At 42.8% G+C, this 22729-nt stretch overlaps 1 protein-coding gene across 8 annotated transcripts in view; it reads left to right on the forward strand.

Moving 5' to 3' along the window:
- Nucleotides 1-22729, forward strand: part of Nmnat3 (nicotinamide nucleotide adenylyltransferase 3) — a 123444-nt gene that overhangs the window by 65405 nt on the left and 35310 nt on the right. For 5 of the 8 annotated variants that reach the window (XM_035443883.1, XM_035443881.1, XM_035443880.1 and 2 more), the window contains one exon: nt 1923-2072. The exons of 1 other annotated variant lie outside the window; for it this stretch is intronic. In XM_035443883.1, the coding sequence (XP_035299774.1) occupies nt 1964-2072 (109 nt within the window). In that variant the 5' untranslated portion in view covers nt 1923-1963. Of the gene's footprint in view, nt 1-1922; nt 2073-5669; nt 5905-22729 lie in introns of those variants that run through there. 2 more of the 8 variants (XM_035443885.1, XM_027410899.2) reach the window with 2 other exon arrangements.

Below are 22729 nucleotides of genomic sequence, written 5' to 3' on the forward strand. Positions count from 1 at the left end.
CCCTCTCTGTTCCCCAGAACTGCATTAAGTGTGGCCACGGCCACCATGGCAGGAAGAGCAAGAGAGGAGTGAATGTCTGCCTCCTCTGGCCAGGCCACTGTCAGTTACTATTGCTGCAGAGTAGATGCCCCCAAAATGTAGCAGCTTCAAACAGCATGTGATTAATTTATTCGTTTATTAGCATGGCTTATGGCCCCACGGTGTCTATGGGTCAGGTGTCTAGATACAGCTTGATCACATCTTCTGACTCAGAGTGCTGGTTCAGGTTTCTACTGCTGTGATGAACAGCACCATGGAAAAAGCAGCATGGGGAGGAAAGGGTTTATTTGGCTACACTTCCATTCTGCTGTTCATCACGGAAGGAAGTCAAGACAGGCACTCAAACAGGGCAGGAACCTGGAGGCAGGAGCAGATAGAGAGGCCGGGTGTGGAGGGGGGTGCTGCTAACCAGCTTGCTTAGCCTGCTTTTTTATAGAACCCAACACCACCAGCCCAGGGACGGCACCGCTCACAGTGGCCTGGGCCCTCTCACACTAAGAAAATACCCCACAGGTCTGCCTATAATTTGATCTTATTGACTTATTTTTTAATAGAGGCTCTCTCCTCTTCAGTGACTCTAGCTTGTGTCAAGTTGACACAAAACTAGCCAGTACAGTTGGTTTTTGAGTTGTTCACAGGACTGTAGCCTCACCTGAAACTTGACTATGGGAAGCTCTGCATCACACATACATAGTTGTTACTGACACAGTTTCTTGTGGTCCATAGCTCTCCCTCAGTCCCTGGTGAGTTCAGCCCTTCTGTGGGCAGCTCACAACATGTAGCTGGCTTCATCGGAGAGCAAACAGAAGAGAAATGAGCAAGAGGCCTTTTGTACCTTATCTCAGCGGGACCTCCCTATCTGTTAGCTGTATTCTGTTAGAAACAAGTTACTAGCTCCAGCCCATGCTCAAGGGGAAAGGATTATAAGTAAATACCAGACCACAAAGATCCTTGGGAACCCTCTAAAAGCTTCCTGCCACAAGTGCGGGTACGTGGCCATCTTCACGCTGTCCTCTGTGGTTTAGGAAGGGAGGAGACTGAGGCTCAGAGAGGAGCTGTGACGCCTACCTTGAGTGACTTCACCTCTACCTCCAAGGCAGCATAGCCAGGGGCAAGAGAGCCACCAGCATCTAGTCCATTTCCCAGCTCATTCTTTTCCCGTTAACCACACTTAAATGCTGAAAGTCACAGGGTAGGGAGGCTAGAGGCTGGGCTGGGTCTTTCAGAGCCCTTAGATCCCGTATAAGGTGCAATGGGACAGAAATCATGATGATATGTTTGCATGTCTACCACCTCCCTGAAAACATTTTAGGGAAAGTCTTACTTGTAGGGGTGTGTATGTGTGCAGGGGAGGAGAATGAATGTTCAAATGTGTGGCAAAATGTTAACATTTGGGAAATTGGTTAAAGAATATATCATAATTGTTTACACCAAAGTTTTTGTCTAAAATTATTTCAAAATACAAAAGTTTTCAAAAGTGCCACCCTGGAATCTATCACACATGACATTGTGGGAATCGTGCAGATCTCCTTTGGAACCCAAGGTGAGGCAAGAGAGCCTAGAGAGGAAGTCAGGAAGAGCAAATACAGACTCTGAGTTAGGGCTGCCTAGATTCCAAGCCTGGCCCAACAGCTCCTAAGGACTCTGAGCTACCAGGCATTCATTTGAGACTGACAGAGGAGTTTGGAGAAAGGTTTATGTCACAATATGGTTTGTAACACTGGACACAGTACCCAGACTGTGGTGAGCGCTCCATAAATGTTACTGTTATTGCCTGCCTGTATATCTTGCAGTGATAGGTTATGGCTGTGAGTGGTTTAGATGCTGATCTAGACCATTGTCTCCATGCTAACTTCCTAACATGAGTTTTTGTCCCTATAAAGGCAGGGTGGCTGCTGCAGTGGGTGTGGATGTGTGTGACAGCATGAAGAACCGGATCCCTGTGGTGCTTCTGGCCTGCGGTTCCTTCAACCCCATCACAAATATGCACCTGCGATTGTTTGAGGTGGCCAGAGACCACCTACACCAAACAGGTTAGTCAGAGACCCAAGTGCCGCAGACCTGACGAGTTGGGGCTTTGTTTGATGGTGTCACTGTCACCTTGCTTGGTTGATTCATTTTCTACTTAAGTTGTAGGATACAATCTCTTCCAACCTGAGCAGAGGGCTCACGTCCCTTAACTGTATGGCTTGTGCAAGTACAGCCCTGGCCATAGAGTTGGTACATCTCAGAGTCCCCGCTCCTTGCCCGCCTAACATTACCCATGAATACTGTGAAAACACAGGGAATGGCAGTTTAGGGAGACTGTGCCCCACCCAGGGCCTCTGGGCTGCTCCCCACGTTTACCCACACAGCCGAGAATAGGTAACATGTGCCTTTGAAAGGTCCTGCTACCTGCAGCAAGTAAACCAGTGTTCAATAACAGGAATTGACGTTTCTCTTTCTGAAGGATAGGTCTTTCTCTATAACAAACTATTTTATGTATTCATAAATATATTTTATGTCTGCTTTATGTTTTCATAAATGTGTTTGTATTATTGTGTTACCCAAAATTTTTGCCTTTAAAGGCATTTTTTACACCAGAATCAATTCCTATTTGTTTTTAATATAGAAAAAAGTATTTGAATAACCTATCAGTCATTTCTTCACAGAAATCATACACAAATGTTGGCTTTTTTGTACAAAATAACTTTGTTTACAAAACATACTTTTATTACTGAACAAATGATCACATATGTCTATTCATACAAATAAATGGTTTTACAAAGGAATTTTCTGAAATACAAACAGTGCAGTTAAAATTGCTTGTTGGACATGAGTAGGCAGTACACCAAGGAACTGTAAATGGCCAATAAACTTGGGGATAGGTACTCCAGATCACTAGGAAACAATGAAAATGCAAATAAAAACATGGGAAAGCATGGCCAGGTAACATGTGTCACGAGGGCACTAACTGTGGCTACAGTAGTGCCACTGAACTGCTACCACCTGTTGCTGGGCTGGTAGTTGCGGCTCAGTAAACACCAGCTATAGGAGTCCGTATTCTCAGCTTGTGAGATTGGCAAAGGTTAAAGGTTAAAGACTGACAGCGCCCAGCATTCGCAGCATAGGGAAGAAACAGACCCTCGTGTTCTGGTAGTGATCCACTCAACCGTGAAACAGCTTTGACGGGTAGTTTGGTATTCGGTGACCAAAAAGTATAGAACCAGCATCCATAATCATAAAAAGTAGATAAATCAGTCATTGAAAACAAACCAGAACCAGCAAAGACTGCAACAGATGTTAGAATTAACAAAGAGATGATGATAATCGATAGCTATGTGCCATATGTTCAGTGTTTAAATAAAAGCATAGAAAGCATTAGACAGGGCCCGAATCAAACTCCTAGAGATGAGGAAAATGTGTGAGGTGGAAACACACCTGTTAGTGTTAGTAACACATCAAACATTACAGAAAAGACAAAGGAGCAGACAGATAAAGCAGAGGGACCAGACAAAAGAAAATGCAGAGAGAAAAAAGAAAACAATTGTAAAGCAGAGGTAACCATGATCTGTGTGATAATTTCAAGCAGCATTATACACCTGTCACTGGAATCTCAGAAGGAAAAATCAAAAAGAGAGTAAGAAAAATGTTTGCAGAAGTCACAGCTGAAATGTGTCCAGATTTGATGGAAATAGCCCACAGGTCCAAGGAGCCCAGCAAAACGGAGCTTAACAGCAGGAAGGAAACAGCCCAAGGGATGTGACCATCACATTTCTCAAACCAGAAAGAAGACAAAAATCTTATTAACAGCCACAAAAAGAACAAAAATAAGGATGATAGCAGATACCTTGTTACCGAATTCACTGGGAGAATTCAGTAAAATGACTTCCTTAAAGAACAGAAAGGCCCTCCAGTCAGAGTTCTGTAGCCAACTCTATATCCAGCAGAAATACCTTTGGAAAATAAAACCAAAGTCAGGAAACTAACACAGACACGGAAGCAGGGAGGACTCAACCACCAGCAAAGCTGTACTTCAAAAGCCATGTTCCTAATGCCCCTGGGCAGGGGGTTGACAGCTAGGAATGGGGGTTCACCTGAGGGACTTCAGAGAGTTAGAAACAGTGACCACATGAGACATCATGCAGTAAGATGGGGTAAGATGGAAGCTTTTAAACATCTAAGTGTCTTTAAAAAGAGGTTGACAGATTAAGCAAAAATTCAATACTGTGGGATCTGGTCTGCAGAAGTAAAATAAGGACAGCGTTAATGCACTGGTGGGGAAGGGCAAAGTGCAAGTGTTCTGCCTGTGGAATACTTCACCATAATTCAAAGACAGACTCTGATACATTGAAGATAAGCACTTAGTGCCCCCCAAAAAACAATTTGTGTGTGTGTGTGTGTGTGTGTGTGTGTGTGTGTGTGTGTGTTCTTGTGTGCACATGTATGCACCTGTGGAGATAAGAGGACAACCTCAGGTGGTGTTCCTTAGGTCCTTCCTCCACTCTTTTTGAGACATGCTCAGTCACTAGCCTGGAGCTTGGTAAGCAACCTGGCTACCCTGGCTGGTTAATAAGTCTCAGGGTTTTGCCACTACAGCACTAGATAATGAGTCTACATAAAACCATGCCGTTTTTTGTTTGTTTGTTTGTTTGTTTTGCTTTGCGTTGCTTTGGTTTGTTTTGCATGAGGTCTGAGGATTAAACTCAGGTACTCATGCTTGAAGACAAGCACTTTGTAGATTGAGCTATTGTCTGTGCCCTGAGCACCAAAAGATCAGAGCTATGATTAATAGGTATACAAAGGAGATAATATAGTACCCAAATATACTCAGTTAATTCAGAAGATTAAAGAGGAGACAGAAAAAGGTGGGACAGACAGAAAACAAGTAAGATGAGGCCTGGAAAGCTAATGATATCAATGATCACTTAACATACAGACTAGTGGCACCTGATAATTTTCAGATTATCACCCAGTAAAATAAGCAAGTCTCAACTATCTCCAGCCACCCTGCCCCTTCCTCTGCAGGGAGCTGTGTTCCAAGACCACCAGTGGATGCCTAAAGCTGAAGAGCACATCAAACTTGGTATACTGAGTTTCTCCCTACACACTCTTATCTATAGTAAAGTTGAATTTATGTATTAGGCAAAGGAAAATATTAACAGCAGTAGCTAATAAAATGGAAATGACCGTGTAATAGTACACTATAATAAAAGTTATTTAAGACATGTAAGCTATTTCTGGAGATTTCCATTTAACATTTTCAGAGAGTAGTTGACCATGGGTAACTGAAATGGTGGAAAGTAAAATTTGCAAACAAGAAAGGACTGTGTATAAAAACCACGCTTTACATGTAAAAATATAGATATGTTAAGGGGAAAGGAATTGAAAATTATCTTACATCAACACAGATTAAACAAAAGCTAGAGTTGCTATAATATCAGAGGACAGAAATTTCAGAGAAAAGAATATTACCAGCGATAAGATAGTTTTTCCATAATTACAAACTTAACCCCAGTTCCAAAATACAGAGACCCACAGCCAGACAATATACAGAGAGAGAGACAGAGAGAGACAGAGAGAGATCTTGCAATGCTCAGCCCTAAATGGTTGTCTTTATCTTTATCTTTATCAAATCCCTTTCCTTGGAGCTCGGGGAACCCTGCTGAGGAGGAGAGGAGGTGGGAGAGAGTATAAGAGCCAGAGGAGATGGAGGACACCAAGGACAACAAAGCCATTTGAATCTCCAAATTAATGTGAGCACATATGACCTCACAGAGACTGAGGCAGCACGCACAGGGCCTCCACAGTGTGCACCGGATACGGTCCTGGAGCTGAGAGAAGTAGACATGTCCCCATCCCTAACCCAGAAGCCGTCTCCAACTGGTAAACACTTGCAAATGAAAATTTAGTTTTCTCCAAGGAGGTCTCACTAGGGATATAGACTGCTCTTAAGGGTAGGCTGCACGTCCAGCTGTAGACGGCCAACAGAAATTAAACTCAGTAGCATCTTTGGAGGGCCTTTGTCTCATAATGTCATATCAGGGCTTCTTATTCTCGTTTTTTTTAAAGTGTGTGAGTGTGTGTGTGTGTGTGTGTGTGTGTGTGTGTGTGTGTGTGTGTATGATATGTATGTGTGTGTCCATGAAAATGGACCCAGGGCTCATAGGGACTGGCACTATTGAGAGGTGTGGCCTTACTGGAGTAGGTGTGACATTGTTGGAAGAAGTGTGTTCACTGAGGGCAGGCCTTGAGGTCTCAGAAGCTCAAGCCAGGCCTAGTGTGTCTCATTCTCTTCCTGCTGATCCAGATGGAGAACTCTCAGTTCCCTCTCCAGCACCACGTCTGTCTGCACGCAGCCATGCTTCCCACATGACAGTGATGGACTAAACGTCTGAAACTGTAAGCCAGCCCCAATTAAATGTTTTCCTTTATAAGAGTTACTGGAACCATGGTGTCTCTTCACAGCAATAGAAACCCTAAGACTACACACACACACACACACACACACACACACACACACACACACACTCATTTTTTACCATACAGGTCCTTTGCATATACATTATTGTATTTCTTATATAGCAGTAACAATAGATTCTAAATAGAAATTTAAAGTTATGCCATTTACAATTGTATAAAAAACACTTGAGGCTGGACGGTGGTGGCACACACCTTTAATCCCAGCACTCTGGAGGCAGAGGCTGGCGTATCTCTGTGAGTTCGAGACCAGCCTGGTCTACAAGAGCTAGTTCCAGGACAACCTCCAAAGTCACAGAGAAACCCTGTCTCAAAAAACAACAACAACAACAACAAAAACCACTTGGGACATCCAAAGTGTAAAAAACTATACAATAAATAAGACATTAATGAAAGAAATTAAAGACCTCCTCATTAAAATGGAGAAAACTTTGTCTATGGGTTGGAAGACTCAAAATGTTATGAATTTATTTTTTGTTGGCTTTATTAATAATTTTTATTATATATTCACTCCTCACGGTACTGGGTTTTATAAGGTCATTTTAGTACAAAGTATATAATGTGCTCAACATGTCTCCCATACCTCTCCACCATCTTCTTTCTCAGGAAAATCTCCAGATTTTTCTGTAGATTTCATCCCAATTGCAATAGGTTTTTGGTAACAATAAGCCAATTCTAATATTTATATAGAATTGGATTGCTGGGAGAGTAACATAGCTGAAAGAAGCACAGTACTGGAGAGACTTTAGAGCCAATTATCAAGCTGCAGCCCTTGTGACAGTATCGCATTGCTGAAGATAAACAGATCAATGGAACCGTGTGACCCGGTTTATATAAACAACTGATTTTTGTAAAGTACAAAAGAGAAAATGGTAGAGAAGACTAGTTTTATCCATAAATGGTACTAAAATAATTGGGTACCCATATGCAAAACATATTTAATCCATAGATCACTGGTGCACTCAAATTCAGATAGATCATATTCTGTAATGTAAAAGCCCATACCCATAGAATTCCCAGAAGAAAGCATCTTGTGGCTTGAGGCAGAGATTTCATAATAAAAAACAATGATCATTTGGAGTCGATCAAAACTAAAAGATGCTCCTGAGAGACAGTTAACAAAAAGGAAGGACAAAACCACAGGCTAGAAGATCTACAGAGTTTAGATTTGATAAAGGACTGGTGTCCAGAATGTAAAGGGACCTCTCGGCTCAGCGATTAAATAAACAAACATTCGCTCAATATAAATTCATATATTTATATTAAATTTAATATAAATTAAAATTTAAAAATTCACCCAAGAGATAATGTGGATGCCAAATTTTCACACGAAAAGATGCACAAAGGGCATGCAGTTAAGACGGAAGTGTGGCACCACCACACCTGTGAGGAAGATGGCTGAGGGCAGGAGGACAGGAGAGTTCTCAGATCCCACGCTGAGCAACGTAAACGGAGCAATGCCATGTGAAGCGGCATTGCAGTTTCTTAAAAGATAAATGTCTACCTACTATGCCCAGATCTGTGCTTGAATGATCCGAGCAGTTTGAGCTGTCAAGTACACCAGCTTCGGAGTACATAAGCAGATTGTGACTTTGCCAAATTCTATGCAACAAGAAACAGATGAATCTCAAAAATAATTATGCTGAGTGTAGTTGGAAGTTTTTTTTTTTTCTGTCTCACTTGGTCCCGTCGGATCAGTTTCTCTCCTGCCCATCAGTCCCCGCCGCTGCTTATGAAATAATCACTCAGAGTCTAACATTATATACAATTCCTTGGCCAATGGCTCAGGCTTCTTTGAGTGAATGAAGTCAGCTCCAAAAGAGCCTATTTTATGTCCCATTTCTAGTAAATTCTAGAAAATGCAAGTTTTGTAGTGTGTAATCCACAGTGACAGCAAATATAATAGGAGCTGAGGGGAGGGGAGTGGCCTACAGCAAAGGTAAATGGAAATGTATTTTCCTGTGCTCAAGGGGGGGGGACGCACGCGAGGGGAGTGTGGAGACAAATGCATTCTGAGATCTAACGGCCAACTGGCTTAACCAGAGCCAGTGAGTTAGTTCACTCAGTCTCAAGGCATAGGACAGAGAGTGCTAAAAGACCCCAAAATCCTGCTCTGGTCTTGATATGCATATTTATGAGCATGTACACCTTTACATTCCTTCATGTGCAACCCCCTCACAGACACATACACACACACACACACACACACAGACACACAGAGACACATACACACTTACCAGACTTTGAAAAGTTGACTCTACAGAGTTGGCTCAGTCTCATATAAAATTCTATAAGTTCTTTAGGACAAATGGCTCAATTTATTTAACAAATAATAACAAGAAAGAGGAATAAGAAACTGTATAATTCAACAGAGACTCAAAAACATGAATGAAAAATTGTGTATGGACCTAATTTTAATCCTGATTCAAACAAATCAACTAGAAAATGATATTCATTTAGAAATTTAAATCCATATGGGTATTAGATGTCATTAGAGAATTATTTTTCTCAAAAAGAGCTATTACTTACATTCAAATAAAACATGCCCTTTATTGTGCAGAAAGAAACATACATAGCCATAGTCCAGTATTCCCTGTACACCTTAAAAGGGGGTGTAGAACACTGTTAGCTAGAACTTCTGCTTGGGTTACACTACTTGCATGCTGTAAGTGTGCTGTAAACAGCTGTCTGACTGTAAAACCTGCCCACCGAGTAGCTTTCCCACCAACCATGAGGGTGCTGTATGGTGAGGTTCTCAAGGCAGGGCTTGTTCTACATGGAATGGGCTGCTTCACAGACAGCTCCATCTAAACACAATCTGGAGACTGGAGGTACTTGCTGTTAGACCTGCAGGCTGTCTTTTGGGAAGGCTTTGCCATGGCCCAGTGCCGTTTCGGAGAGCACTGCTTTCCCCAAAGGTCATGGAAACCATCAAATGCATAGATAACCAACCAGTCCTAAGGCTACACCATATATTTATATTAGGTTTGATTTCAGTCTCTGGGTAGTGTTAGATAAAAGTAGTGTTAGCTGGATCAGTTATTGCCTCAGCCATTGCTTTGTCTTTTTTCATATTCCTTTGAAAAGCAGCTGGCCATTTTTACAGATACACAGTGAACTATCCTACCTGTCCCAGGAATGTTGTCTGAATTGCTTTCAGCATCCCACAGACACTTACTTGATCTTCTCCAGACTAGGCACACACTACAAGTAGAGTTGGCAAAACCTCACCTGCTGCCAGACACTGTCCCGACCCTGGGGACATTAACCTGGGGCAAGAGAGTCAGGGATAGGGAATGGGGACAAGAGACCCAGAAAGAACGACCACAAGACAGGATTCTGATCAAGTGGCAAACTTATTTTTCTCAGGCTAGCTTAGATAGTCAGCAGAGCAGGATATGGGGAGGGGTAGAATGGGTTGCTTGTGCACCGGGTGTTAGTGTAGGCAGGATATTAGGAAACCACAAAGAGAGGATGTTTGGCAGGGTAAAGAGTTCATGAGTAAGAGGTCCAGGAAGGGTTGCCTAGGTGACTGAGCCTGTGGGTGGAACATAGGGTAGAGGACTGGGTTAAGTTGTTTCTTTTCTTGAGCTGAGGTTCTAAGGAGCTGCTGAGTAAAGGTTAATATACAACTGTGTGGCTGGCCAAGCATGGCCTAGGATCTCATGCCAAGCCCTGAGATCTTTGGCTCCCAACAAGACAAAAGTGTGCAAGAGGATGAAACCCAAAGATAGAAGACTTAGTGTAGGGCTCAGTTTGGAGTTGGGGCTGGTAAAACCTCAACACAGGAGAGTCACATCCCTGCACGTGAGAAATGCAGCTCACGGATGTGGAGTCCCACACATAGTCTGTGTTGCCACCATGAGGTAGTGCTCTGTGAATTTCCCTTCTCCAAACAGTCAGGCATCGTCTCCTCCTACCCACAGCCCGATGCCTGCTACCACCTCCACAGCCAGACTTGCACACCTGGCACAGCCTCTCCAAGAACAGGCATTTAAATGGTGCCTTTTCTCTCCATACCAAACAGATCGCCGCCATTAAGGCTGACTTTTTTTTTTCATAACAAAAACAAAATCTCTCTTCTGTTGATGGTATTCACCAAAACAACCCACAAAACAATGTTTTGCATGGTATTTCATACATACAAATTGAATTAAACAGACTGACACCGTTTGTTTACTGCCTTTAAGTAGACACTGTACTCTCCTGCTGTAGCTCTCTGCCCTTTTGCTTTGAATTCATTCCCATTTCTGCCAGTTAGAACTGTCCTTCATTTACTTATTTCCTTGTTTTTTTGTTTTTTGTTTTTTTTCCTGAACCGAACCTTAAAAACTGACAGAAGGACTATAATACGTCAAAAGCATTTGCCCCTTGGCCCTGTGATAATGCATCATCCCTCTGATGATGGACACTGAGTGCAGGAGATGAGAGAACGTGGAACCCAAGTCTGTAGATTTGCTTGACCAGTCATCCCCCACCAGTCCCCTCTCAGTGGATGAATGCTACCCCCAGCTAGAAGAATGAGAAGTGTCCACGGGTTTCCTGTGCCTTTAATCTTGGGCCCACCTGGCCTTGCACTGTGTACTCTGGGCTTCATGGGTGAATATACATAGTGGTTGTTAGTGGTTCTTAAAAGTCTGTTTGGAATTTTTGTTCTTGTTTTCGGATTTCAGAAGAAATTATTCAGCCAAACACATGGCTAGTCAATAGCTTCAGACATACCTAAAGCATTCACTGAATCTGTTAAAAATTCAAGACTGTTTCTCTGAAGATGTTGGATGTATTCCCAGTTGTAAGTGGTTGTTTCCCAACATGTAGTCACAAACTTACAAATGGAGGCTGAATAAAATTTACATGTTGTTTTCAGCTATTTAGATGGTTTGGTGTTTCTGATCAATATGTTTGGCCATTGGCCTATGTTTCAACAAGTCCACTTGTATTTCCTTTTTAGCATCAAACCTTGTCAGCTTAATTAAGACATTCCGTTAGCAATGAGTGCCTATTCATTTTTTGTCTTTAACTACTTACATATCATCCTTACCACACTCTGGTAGTTCTAGGTGCCCTATGAGACCTCATTTACTCTTAATAACAACCGTATGATGTTACTGACTTTATGGATCAGGAAGCTTGGGCAAAGCTCAGAGAGATGTCTTGACTAAGTCACACATTTAGCTGGTGGTCGAGCCATTCTCACTCATTGCCCATAACCACTATGCTGTGCTTCAGCCGTTCACTTGACAAACACATTACTGACGGACTGTGCTGGGTGCTGTGCTAGATTGAAGGACACGAGGGAGAGAAGTAATCCTCATGGTGGGGACAGACAGAAATCAAATCTCATAGTAGAAGTAAGAATTACCATGGTGACATATGCCACTATCACTGTGAACAGTATGGTGATTTGGCATACATAGAGAAACCTTAGAGAGAGTAGAATCATGGCGCATTACTTAGGTTAAAAGTGAGGTTAGTTAGCTGGGGCCAAGAGGTGCAGAGATGTTTTCTGCTGGGGGAGTTACATGTGTGAAGACCCTGCAGCAGATGACACTGTGGATCTCTCTTTTTCTCTCTGTTGCACATGGAAGCCTACACACTGAACAGTGGATGACGGGAAGCCAGTTGGAGACGGCTGAAGCCGTGTTTATATAATAGGAGTTGTCATGGTTTGGCTATCAACTGCCCCTTATAGACTCATGTATTTGAGAATTTGGTCCCCAACTGGTGGTGCTGTTTTGGGACTTTGGAGACTGTGGCAATACCCACTTTGAGTGGGGGTGGGGGCAAGCTTCTATTTCCTGATCTTCCATGATGAGAACAAGCTGCCGCATGAGCCCCTACCACAACAGAGACACTGGCTCTACCAGCCACCGTGCCTCACAGCTCAGCATCAGCTGCAGGCTTTCAGCCTGTCTCCATGAAGGTCCCTATTGGCACCAGGAGATGAAACTGCCCCTTAAAAAACCTGGAGTGGATGAGCAGGGCCAAGATGGGTATTGGAAAGCAGTGTTTGGAGCAGGGGAGAGATGCTATTCCCTGTCTTCCAAGCTGAGCGTCACAGTCCTGAGACAGTCCTGCAGAGGAGAGAGAATGTTGATATGCTGTGTGAGACCATGTTAACCAGAACCTCCAATGTTCTCAGGGACAGTGTGGCAAGTCTATCTGAGGACATTTCTCAGCAACCCTGGAAGGCAGCTTTTCCAGGTGGCTGCTCCAATGGTTGAGCAAGAGGAGGGTGTGTTACTGAGGTGTGGTAGAGTGGGGGTGGCGGTGGTGGGACCTTGTGCTGTGGGTCTTGCTGGGAGTATCCTTAGAAGGACTGCTCTTGGGATCCCAGGAAGATCAAAAGTGAAGACAGTGGATGGCTGGGGAGAGCTAGGAAGAGGGCAGACTGAGCCCTAGAGCGGCAAAAGCACATACATGGTAACTAGTGACTGACACTGTGGAGGTCCAACACATGGCGGGGTCTCAGGGTCTCCAGATGTTAAGGGGGGGCTTTTAGAGACAAGAAAGTGGGCCTCCAAGGTGGCTTTTCTGTGCAGACCTAAAATAGACCAGTGGTGTAGTGGTCAGATTAAGGGTGAAAAGAAACATATCAGAATCAAAGGCCAATATGTGACCCGGTTTTGTCAGTTGGTGGTGGGATCCCTAAGGACAGGGAGATGTGCCATGATGGAAGGGAGTGTAGGAGAACTGAGGCAAAGGTTGCCGTCCAGGCTGAGGAGCATAGATCCTTAGAAATGACTGTGGTGTGGGTCGGAGAGCACAGTTGCATTTTACAAAGAAGCTGCTTCTGCATCTCAGGAACATTTGAGTCAAATGGGCCAGAGAGGAGACTGAGGAAGGACCATAAGACGAGGTCACAGGAATGCCTAGGACAGCATCACATGGGGGATGTGATGAGAGGAGGGTGGAGAATGTCACATAGGGGATGACAAACAGAGGGTGTCACATGGGGGTGACGAGAGGAGGGTGTGTACAAGGATGTGCAGCAGTCGGCACGTAGGATTACCACCCCTTACTCTATGATAGGGAAACAGCATAAAGGTTGCACAACAAATATGGGGGACACTGAAGCCTGTCCTCAGCTCTCTGTCCCCAAGGCTGGTGTTCTTTTCATGCCCCACCCCATGCTGCAGAGAGGCAACAGCAGGTTATTGTGAGGTCTCCAAATATGGAATCCCAGGGACAGACATGGGCAGGGCAGAGTCTGAGGCAACTAATGAGAGTACGAAGTGGTCCCGTGTTATTCTTGGAGTCCAAAGTGCCAAGTAAGGATGGACCTTAGGCGAGGGGACTAAAGGAGAACCTTTGACCAGGTACCCACTGGATGGAATCTGCCGGGACACAGGAATCCTCGGCCTTCAGAAAAAATGTCTCTTTCAGCCCTGGATTGCTGCCCACAGAGCTCAGCTTGGTGTCCTTCGGGCACCAAGATCTTTCTGATATCTCTTAGATGCCCAGACTCACAGAACAAAATATGATGGTGGTGCAATCCAGAGCAGATACTGTACCCTCGCTGTGGTCATGGGTCACAGAAAGACCACTGGCTTTGCAGACAGCCTTGGTGTCAAGCCCACTCAGTAGCCATATGACTACTGAGTAGTTTACTCCAGTCAGAGTAAACTGGAGTGAGTGTCCTCAGTTGTCACATGGGGATAGCATCTCTGACCCTCACAGGGTTATTTATTTTCAGGTTTAAATAAAAGGCTCGCGCTGTATACCAGTGCATATTTGACCTTCCTTGCATTGTGTATAAGCCTCAGCTCACGGCTGGCCATGGCCAGAGGGGTTAGCATAATCTCCTCATATCTATGCATGGAAGAGCCAGAAGCCACAGAATGCTATCCCCCGTTTTCTCTTAGTCCTTTCTTGATACTTTATGGTGTTATTTCCTAACGATCTTGCCCCATGCTTTGTGGCATCCCAGATTAAATTGCATCATAAAGATAACAACAGCACAGCCCAAAGCCTTGTCCTTTTTTGTTCCCCTTTGGACAACCTTGAGGAGGGGAAAGGTATTTTATGGCTCCCAGTTTTTCTTCACAGTGACTTGCATTTTAAACAGAGGCATATTTATCATGACATCATTTACACTCACAGTTTTCCATGTTAAGTAAAAATGTCTGATCAGTGTTCAATATGATACATAGCCCCTTTGCTCTCCTTTCGATTTTCATTTTAATTCTCTGTTGCACAGTGCATATGGAGAGAATTAAATGCATCATGATAAGGCAGTGCAGTCCAATCTGAGATAAGGGGGAAATTAAGCTATAATAATTCCATTTAAGCCAGTGACAGCCCCAGCTCTGGGTCTTCTGGGCTTTCAGAGATACCATGAGAGCATGAGTAAATACTGTATAAGCCCAGCATGTTACTTTAATCTTGGGCTCACACGGACGTGTATTAATCAAACAGAGTGATTTTAATATATATTCATGGGCAGTGTTCCAACTTGGTCTGAAAGGAAAAAAAAAAAAAAACAACTTAGTTTTCGCATTTCTAGTTTAAAAGAATTTTCCGGAGGAGATAGGTTTAAGAATGTTGAATTACTCCAGCAATTGTTTTGAACCGAGATAATTTTTCTCCATCACATGAAACCTCAAGGAGTAGAGATTGTATGTATTATATTCTTTCAAAAAAAGGAGGTGTTTTTTCTGATATAATAATGCATCAGCATTTTTCCTGTCTGTTTCTTCCTTGAGATACGGTTTAAGGGAAACAAATCCTAAAAGTGTCTATGAGAAAACAGTTTCGGTAGCAGGTGTCACAGCATCAGACTCTGCCACTCCAGGCAAGGGTGTGAACAGCATTGCACTGGCATGTGTGCTCCATGCCCTCAGCTCTTAAGGGAGCCCTGCGTGTGACCTTTCCTGTCCAGTGCTGTAACATTGGGGAACCCATTGTTCGTTAACTAAGATGCCCCCAACTCCTTTTCCTGCCTTCTCATCTTCTTCTTTCTCCCAAACAAATACAAAACTGAGACATATCAGTGTTCTTATTTATCTTCAAAAAGGGTTATTGTAAGCTGTATCTAACAAGATGCTAGTTTCTGGGATAGATAAGGAACTCTCCAGACTCAACCATCTAAGCATTCCGCCCATCCAGGAAATAAGCCAAGACACGATGAGACATTTCACCAAGGAGCATATGCAGAGAGTAAATAGTACATGGAAGGATAGTTAGCATTTGCCTGTAAGAAAATGCAGCTTTAGAACCACAAACAACATTATGACACACCTTCCAAAATAGCTAAAATGCAAACTCCTGGCATTAGCAGGTGCCAGGAAGAGCACTGGGAACTGGTGGCCTCCTAACTGATGGCAGGGGGATAACATGGAAAGCATGTCTGACAGCTTCTTATGAAACTAAACATGCAGCTACCCTATAACCCAGCAGTCGTAATTTTGGGCATTTATCCCAGAGGAATGGAAAGATGTTCACATAAAAGCTGCTATACAAATGTTCATTACAGCTCCGCTCATTGCAGCCAAACCCCAGAAACCACCCAGCTGTCCTTTAAGCAGTGGCTGTAGCCACATGGCAGAATCCTCAGTAGTAAAAAGAGATGAACTACTCACCCAGCACCTTAGCTGAATTTCTGGGGAATAGGACTGAGTTGAAAATGACATTCCTGAAAGGTCATGTGTTACATGGTTACACTTATTTAATGTTCTTGAATTGACAAAATTGTGTAAGAGTAGATTAATGGCAGCCAGGGATGAGGGGCGGGGGCTCAGAACCAAGTGAGTGGGCACAGTTATTAGCAAGCAACAAGAGACTAAGATAAACACAACATGAGACCCAGATAGGACAACAAGGTCTTATCCTTGCAGTGATGGAAGTGTTCATGTTTTGATTGATGGTTACATGGAAATTGTTAATGAGATGGTCTCTGCAGAACTATTTCACACTCACACCTGCTATATACATACCCTTGAATGAGTGCATGTAAAACAAGAGAAGCCTGAGGAAGGTCAATGGATTATGCCAGCCTCAAGATCTTGGTTAAAACACTATGGTATAACACTGTAGGTTGTTACCATTGAGAGTAGCGGTAAGAAGGGTACATGAGATCACTCTGTTAGTTCTTTAAAACATGCTAATCCATAGTCATCTCAAAAAGTTTGACAAGGAATACCCAAGGCACAGCAAGAACCACTGGGTGTCCTCCAGCACCACTCTCCTCTCTGCCAGTGCCTTTCATGCCTCACACAGTTCTGGAGGTTAAGTGCTAAGGACCTTGCTTTTCGGATAAAGGAGTTGAGGTTTGTGAGTATTTAGCAAAGCCCAGGTCTCAGGGATGCAGATCCGGGGCTGTTGCTGTGTCAGCCCATTAGGCCAAACTCTCAGATCCCTAAGGAGAGAGCTCCAGGCTTCAAGTGCCAGGGCTAGTAACCATCTCTGACTTGCAAATAGGAAGTGACCATCACTCAAGAGTCAGGGGCCAGCATTTGGCATCTCTGCCTAGCAGACCATCACGACAACCCGTGCAAAGAGCATTCAGCAAAGCCAGGGCAGCATCAGATCAGACAATCGGCGAAGCAGAATTCCCAACAGCACAAAGGGCATTAATTAAAATGAACTGAATAGATGTCTCTGTATAAATATTCCTAAAGATGAGGTTGTCAGGATAGAGTTAGACCTTGGGGAAATTTATGAGTTACTGATAATTATAGAGAAAATAAATTTAAAAGGACAAAATCATTTAAGAATAGATTTTATAAACTAATGAGATTGGTTAGTTAGGGGATGGATGGGAGGGAGTGGGAAGAATGGGGGATGAGACAGGTAGAAATGATGAGCAGAGACTCTTGTTCTGGGTACTGTGTTTCACAGCTCCGACTTTAGAACATGGAATCACATGCCAGAAAGGCTAAATACATATTTAAAGTCTCCTAGGATACCCTGGGTGAGCTCAAGATGAAATACAAATAGTAGCAAATGAACCTCGCTATGTCACAAATGAATATTTAACTGCCTGGAGGAAGAGAAAGGAAGAACCTAGCTCTTTGAAAGCAGCACCAGGATGGATCCTACAAAGCTCAGGACAAGCATGTGCAGGTTCATTCTTCTCCCTACAGGGAGTGCTTGAGCAACATTCGTATGTAAATATTAGGGTCAAGCAAAAGAGTCCATGATTGTGGGTAAGAGCCAGGTTTGCTGCTACCGAAGAAAGCCATTCCAGCAAAGGAAGGGAGTCTATCATGGACTCTAATGTTGACTTGAAAATGGAGGTTTCCATATGAATACATAGTTCAAACACACACACACACACACACACACACACACACCAAGAGTAGTCTTAGAGAGGTATGGGAACTTGTGTTTAGTGGGTAGATAGGTAAATACACAGATTAGATATAGTAAATATGTATATACATATATATGTACATGCGTGCATACATACATACACATGTTTCTCCAAGCTTAAGACTGGGAAGATGGCTCAGTTGGTAAGATGCTTGCCACACAAGCATGCGGCCCTGACTTTAATCCCTGGGACCTACCTAAAAATCAGATGCAGCTATGAACACCAGTAATACCAGTGCTGATGCAGCCAAGACAAGAGGATTCCACCTGTGGAGTTCACTAGCTGGCCAGTTTAGCTGAACACACACACACACGCACACGCACACGCACGCACGCACGCACGCACGAGCGTGCACACACAAATATGGAGGAAGAGATAGATGGAGGGGTAGAGGAAGAGAGGGAGGGAGGGGTAGTGGGAAGACATACTAAATCTAGAAACAACAAAACTTCAGTATCAGTAGGTGAAGTTAGGTCCCTTGGCTTCTAAATGCCATTCTGTAAATGACAAAAGAGCTCCTGGGAATGTTTGGACTGTTCCCAGGCCAGGTGGCATACGGCCTGTAAACCCTGTTGCTAAGACAACTGAGGCAGGAGGAACAAAAGCTCAAGGTCAGCTTGAACAACTTAGTGAGGGCCTGTCTTCAAACATTGAGAAGACTGGGATACACCTTAGTGGCAGAGCATCTGCCTTGCATGCCTACAGCTCTGAGATCATGCCTAATACCACGGGGGGGGGGGGGGGGGGCAGGGAAATAGTGAGCTAAGCCTTGGTGTCTTAGGGTTCCAGAAAACAACGACATGCTTAATACATGATAAATGTGTCTAAAAAAGATGCAGAGCCAACTCTAAGGCGTTTCTGTCAGGCTCATCTAGGCTAGTTTAAGAAACAAAATAAGTAAGATACTAGATTGCACTCTCACAGAATAAAATAAATACCCTGAGTCCATATTGATAAAAATAAATGGAAAAAATGCAGGTGAAAGGACAGGTTTTTTTCTTACAGTAGAATTATAATTAATACTGTGGAAAGAATGTAGGAATAAGAAAAATCGCCCTTCGCAAAACATCACAGTAATGATTGTCATGGACCAGAATCACCGGTGAATGCTAAAATTAGTAGGCAAAGACAGGATAGCAAATTGGGTATTTGCATAGTCTAGTAGTGTTTTGCTACAAGAACTTACTAATTACAGATTCACCTGAGAAAGTAGTGGCTTCGCTACTGGGATCTGGCAGATACCACCTTAGCTGGTTATGCCCCCAAGCAAGACACTTCAGCATCCTGAGCCTCTGATAGGACACACTGAGAAGGGCTCAGCCTGGCTTCTCAGGTATTCTTGTCTAAAGCTTGTAAGCTTCATAGAACCCTGAGAAAGCATCAGTCAACACAGATGCTCCACACAGTAACTGACCAGAGTGTTCCTAGAGTTCAGATTCTGAAAAATGAGAGCTGTTTAAAGGAGACTTAAGATGCGGGACTATTGCACACAGCTAGATCCCAAATTCAACTATAAACCAGAAAGAGGACATCATGAGAGGTACGAATCATCGGTAGGCGGTGTTGGATTCTTGGTAACTTTCTGCTTTAGGAAATCTGTAGTTTGGCTATTTAAAATGTTAAAATTAGCAGTAGCTGGGTGAAGTGTATATGAGAACTCATTATACTTATTATCTTTACAACATTATTAAGTCTAAAATTAGACAAAGTTAAAGTAAGTAGGATTTCAAAGGACGTGCCTTATGTTGGATTCATTATCTAGGTCTTTAAGCAAATGTGTTAGACTAAAATAAATAATTTTATCACATGAAACCAACATAATAGTAATAACAATAATCATATATATATGATTCTTACATTTTTCAAAATATGTATTACCCTTTAAATATCCAAAATAATCCTACGAGGTTGGTTTTTTTTCTTCTCCCATCCCTCTTCCTCTCCCCTCCCCACTCTCCTTGACCCCTTCCACCCTCTTCTCTCTGTCCTTCTCCCCTCCTCCTCTCTTCCCCCTTCATTTTAAGGATGTAAACTCCTATGAATCTTAATCTGAGAGGTTCTTAGTATAGTTAAAATAAGCACAGAATTCATAAATATGCAAAATCTCCAAAGCCAGACAAAGGGCCTGCTTCCAATCCCATTGCTAATGTCTCCAACCTTGAAATGGCCTCCTTGACCTCCTGAGCCAGGGAATGCAGAGGAATGCTTGCACAGTTTGAACTTTCGTTGGTATGTAACCTGTAAGCCCTGAAGATAGACCATGATCTGACCTGAGCATGGACATAAAGGATGGGAACTCTGAGCCCTGCAACCTCTTTCAGTACAGGGTCACTGAAGTGTGATCCTAATTGATCTTATCAATAGAAACCCAGAGCCAGATATTAGGGGGTGAAAGCTGAAAGGTCAGAGAAGCAGAGCAGCCAGCCACTAGAGCTCTTACCTCTACAAAATCTCTGATGTAAAGGCCAAGACCCTGTCTATGCACAGCCTTATCACTCCCTGTCTCCTGTCTGTATAGACCTGCATACCTCTATAGTTAACTATTGACTTGCTCCACCCTCTGACTTCTAGGCAAGCTTTATTTATCAGAACACAAACAAAATATCACACAACAGGTCAGAGCAGCCCTGACAAAGGTTGGAACCACCTGTGGATTCTTAGCATGGGCCATACCTTAGCATTGCATGAAGATACCAATCTCCTTAAATAAAATGTATCCACTCAGGTCAGTATATATAAAAGGGTATACATATTATAATAGAGCTTTGTGTCTATCAAAGAGTTAAAATACGATTTTAGTATTATTTACAACATAGTAATTTATACCAGCCTGTGGAAGGAATGAACAAGGATGAGAAAGAAGGACTAAGAACAATTGCTGGCGTTTTGGCAACCCCCCTCAGACTTGCCGCCAATGTGAATTTCTCTACTGGCTCTTGCTGTTGTGCAAATGCCTGAAATGCATATAGCTCTTTGACCCTAAAGTGTTTTTCTTGAGACCCATTCTTGATATCAACACACGAAGTACTCTGAGATAAGGGCAGGAGGATTGACATTGCCTTGCATTGCCTCTCATTGCATGGAATTAATGTGAGGTAATGAGGATTCATCTGTAAATAGTTATCTCTCTACAGTCATGTCCTGTACCACAGTGTTGTACTTTGGATTCCTTGTCCCCTTAGGAAAAGGTGCTGTGCTCACAAAACAGCAGGTGTGTGTATACAGCTGGTGCTTATACGCTGTAGCAGTGTGGTACAGCATTTTCATTAAGACCACATGGATCCAGTTTTTGTCCAGCAATTGGTCGGCTCTGTAATGCTGGAATAATTAAACTTTCTGTATGATGACTTGACGATGAGGCAAATAGACATGACAGTCTCAGTTCTTCCAGAGGACGTGTAAGGATTTAAGAAGATAGTTCAGTCAGTGAAGTGTTTGCCTCAAAAGCAAGAGGACTGGAGTTGGATCCCCAATGACCACTTAGAAAAGCCAGATGTGGTGTCTCATACTTATAATCTTGGCACTGAGGAGGTAAAAATGAAAAGCCAAGACTTAATATTTCCTACAACCATTTCACCATGTATATGACATTATTCTGTCTTTAGATTTTGTTACTTAAAATGGTTGATTTTCAAAATTCCTGTTTGAGGACCATCAAAATGGCTCAGTGGATGAAAGCATTTGCTGCCAAACCAGAATGCCTGAGTTCAATCCCCAGAACCCACATGATCAAAGTAGAGAATTTCCTCCCAAAAGTTGTCCTCTAACCTCCACATATGTGCATACAAGCATAAATAAAAAAATAAATGTAAAAAAAAATCAGTTTTTTTTATTGCTGTTCAAGTTGTTGACTTGAGTTTCATTTTTTAAAAAGAGTCAATCAAGAGATAGAGAGATGTTTAGCAATTAAGAGCACTTGTTGCTCTTCCAGAGTTCCAGGGTTCAGTTCCCAGCACTCACATTGTTACTACCAACTGTCTATTACTCCAGGGACTCTGACACCCTCTTCTGGCCTCCACAGACACTGCACTCACATGCAGGCAACACCCCCATATGCATAAAATTTAAGTTTTAAAAAAAATTAAAAATCTCTCAGTGAGTTTTGAGTTAGAATTAGTAAATACTTTCTAACAATTTCTGAAATGACCTTAAGCATACTTCTGGCATATGTATTTATATATGGAGCAACATTCTCAGAATTGATTATTATAAAATCAAAATATTATGATCAACTCTGAAAAATATTAAAGATATTGTGTCCTGAAGTACCAAATATTCAGCCAAGATTTAATTATGTATATTAAAAACAAATAAGCACTTCCAATTCATTCATATGCAAAACTTGTTTTCACCTAAGTAAAGGTGAAATGATATAAGTAATATAATATATAATATATAATATAATATATAAGTAATGGCAAATGATATCTATACTAAGAATTGTTTCAAAGTAAATTTCTTTATGATTTATCAGCAAGTGTTTGATTTGCATGTCTGCTTATGAAGTTAGGTATTGAGGTCATGTGTAATTTTCTTTTTTGGGGGGGTGGTTTTTGAAACAGGGTTTCTCTGTGGCTTTGGAGGCTGTCTTGGAACTCACTCTTGTAGACCAGTCTGGCCTCGAACTCATAGAGATCCACCTGCCTCTGCCTCCTGAGTGCTGGGATTAAAGTCGTGCGCCACTACCTCCCGGCCAATGTGTAATTTTCTTAAGCAAAAGAGGTTATGATTAGAAAAAGCTCAAGGAGCCCTGCTGTAGAGGGGATGGTGCTAGGTGGTCATAGTATGGTGAGACTCTACTAATGTTAATGCTGAGACGGGGTTATGTTGTTATGGGCTTGCATTGGAGGCTGTGGAATAGTAACAGTGCATGCTGTAGTTGGTGGTGATGGTGTTAGCAGTGATCTTGTTGCTGTG

This window comes from Cricetulus griseus, chromosome 4, assembly GCF_003668045.3.
Source record: "Cricetulus griseus strain 17A/GY chromosome 4, alternate assembly CriGri-PICRH-1.0, whole genome shotgun sequence".
In the NCBI taxonomy this organism is placed as follows: domain Eukaryota; kingdom Metazoa; phylum Chordata; class Mammalia; order Rodentia; family Cricetidae; genus Cricetulus; species Cricetulus griseus.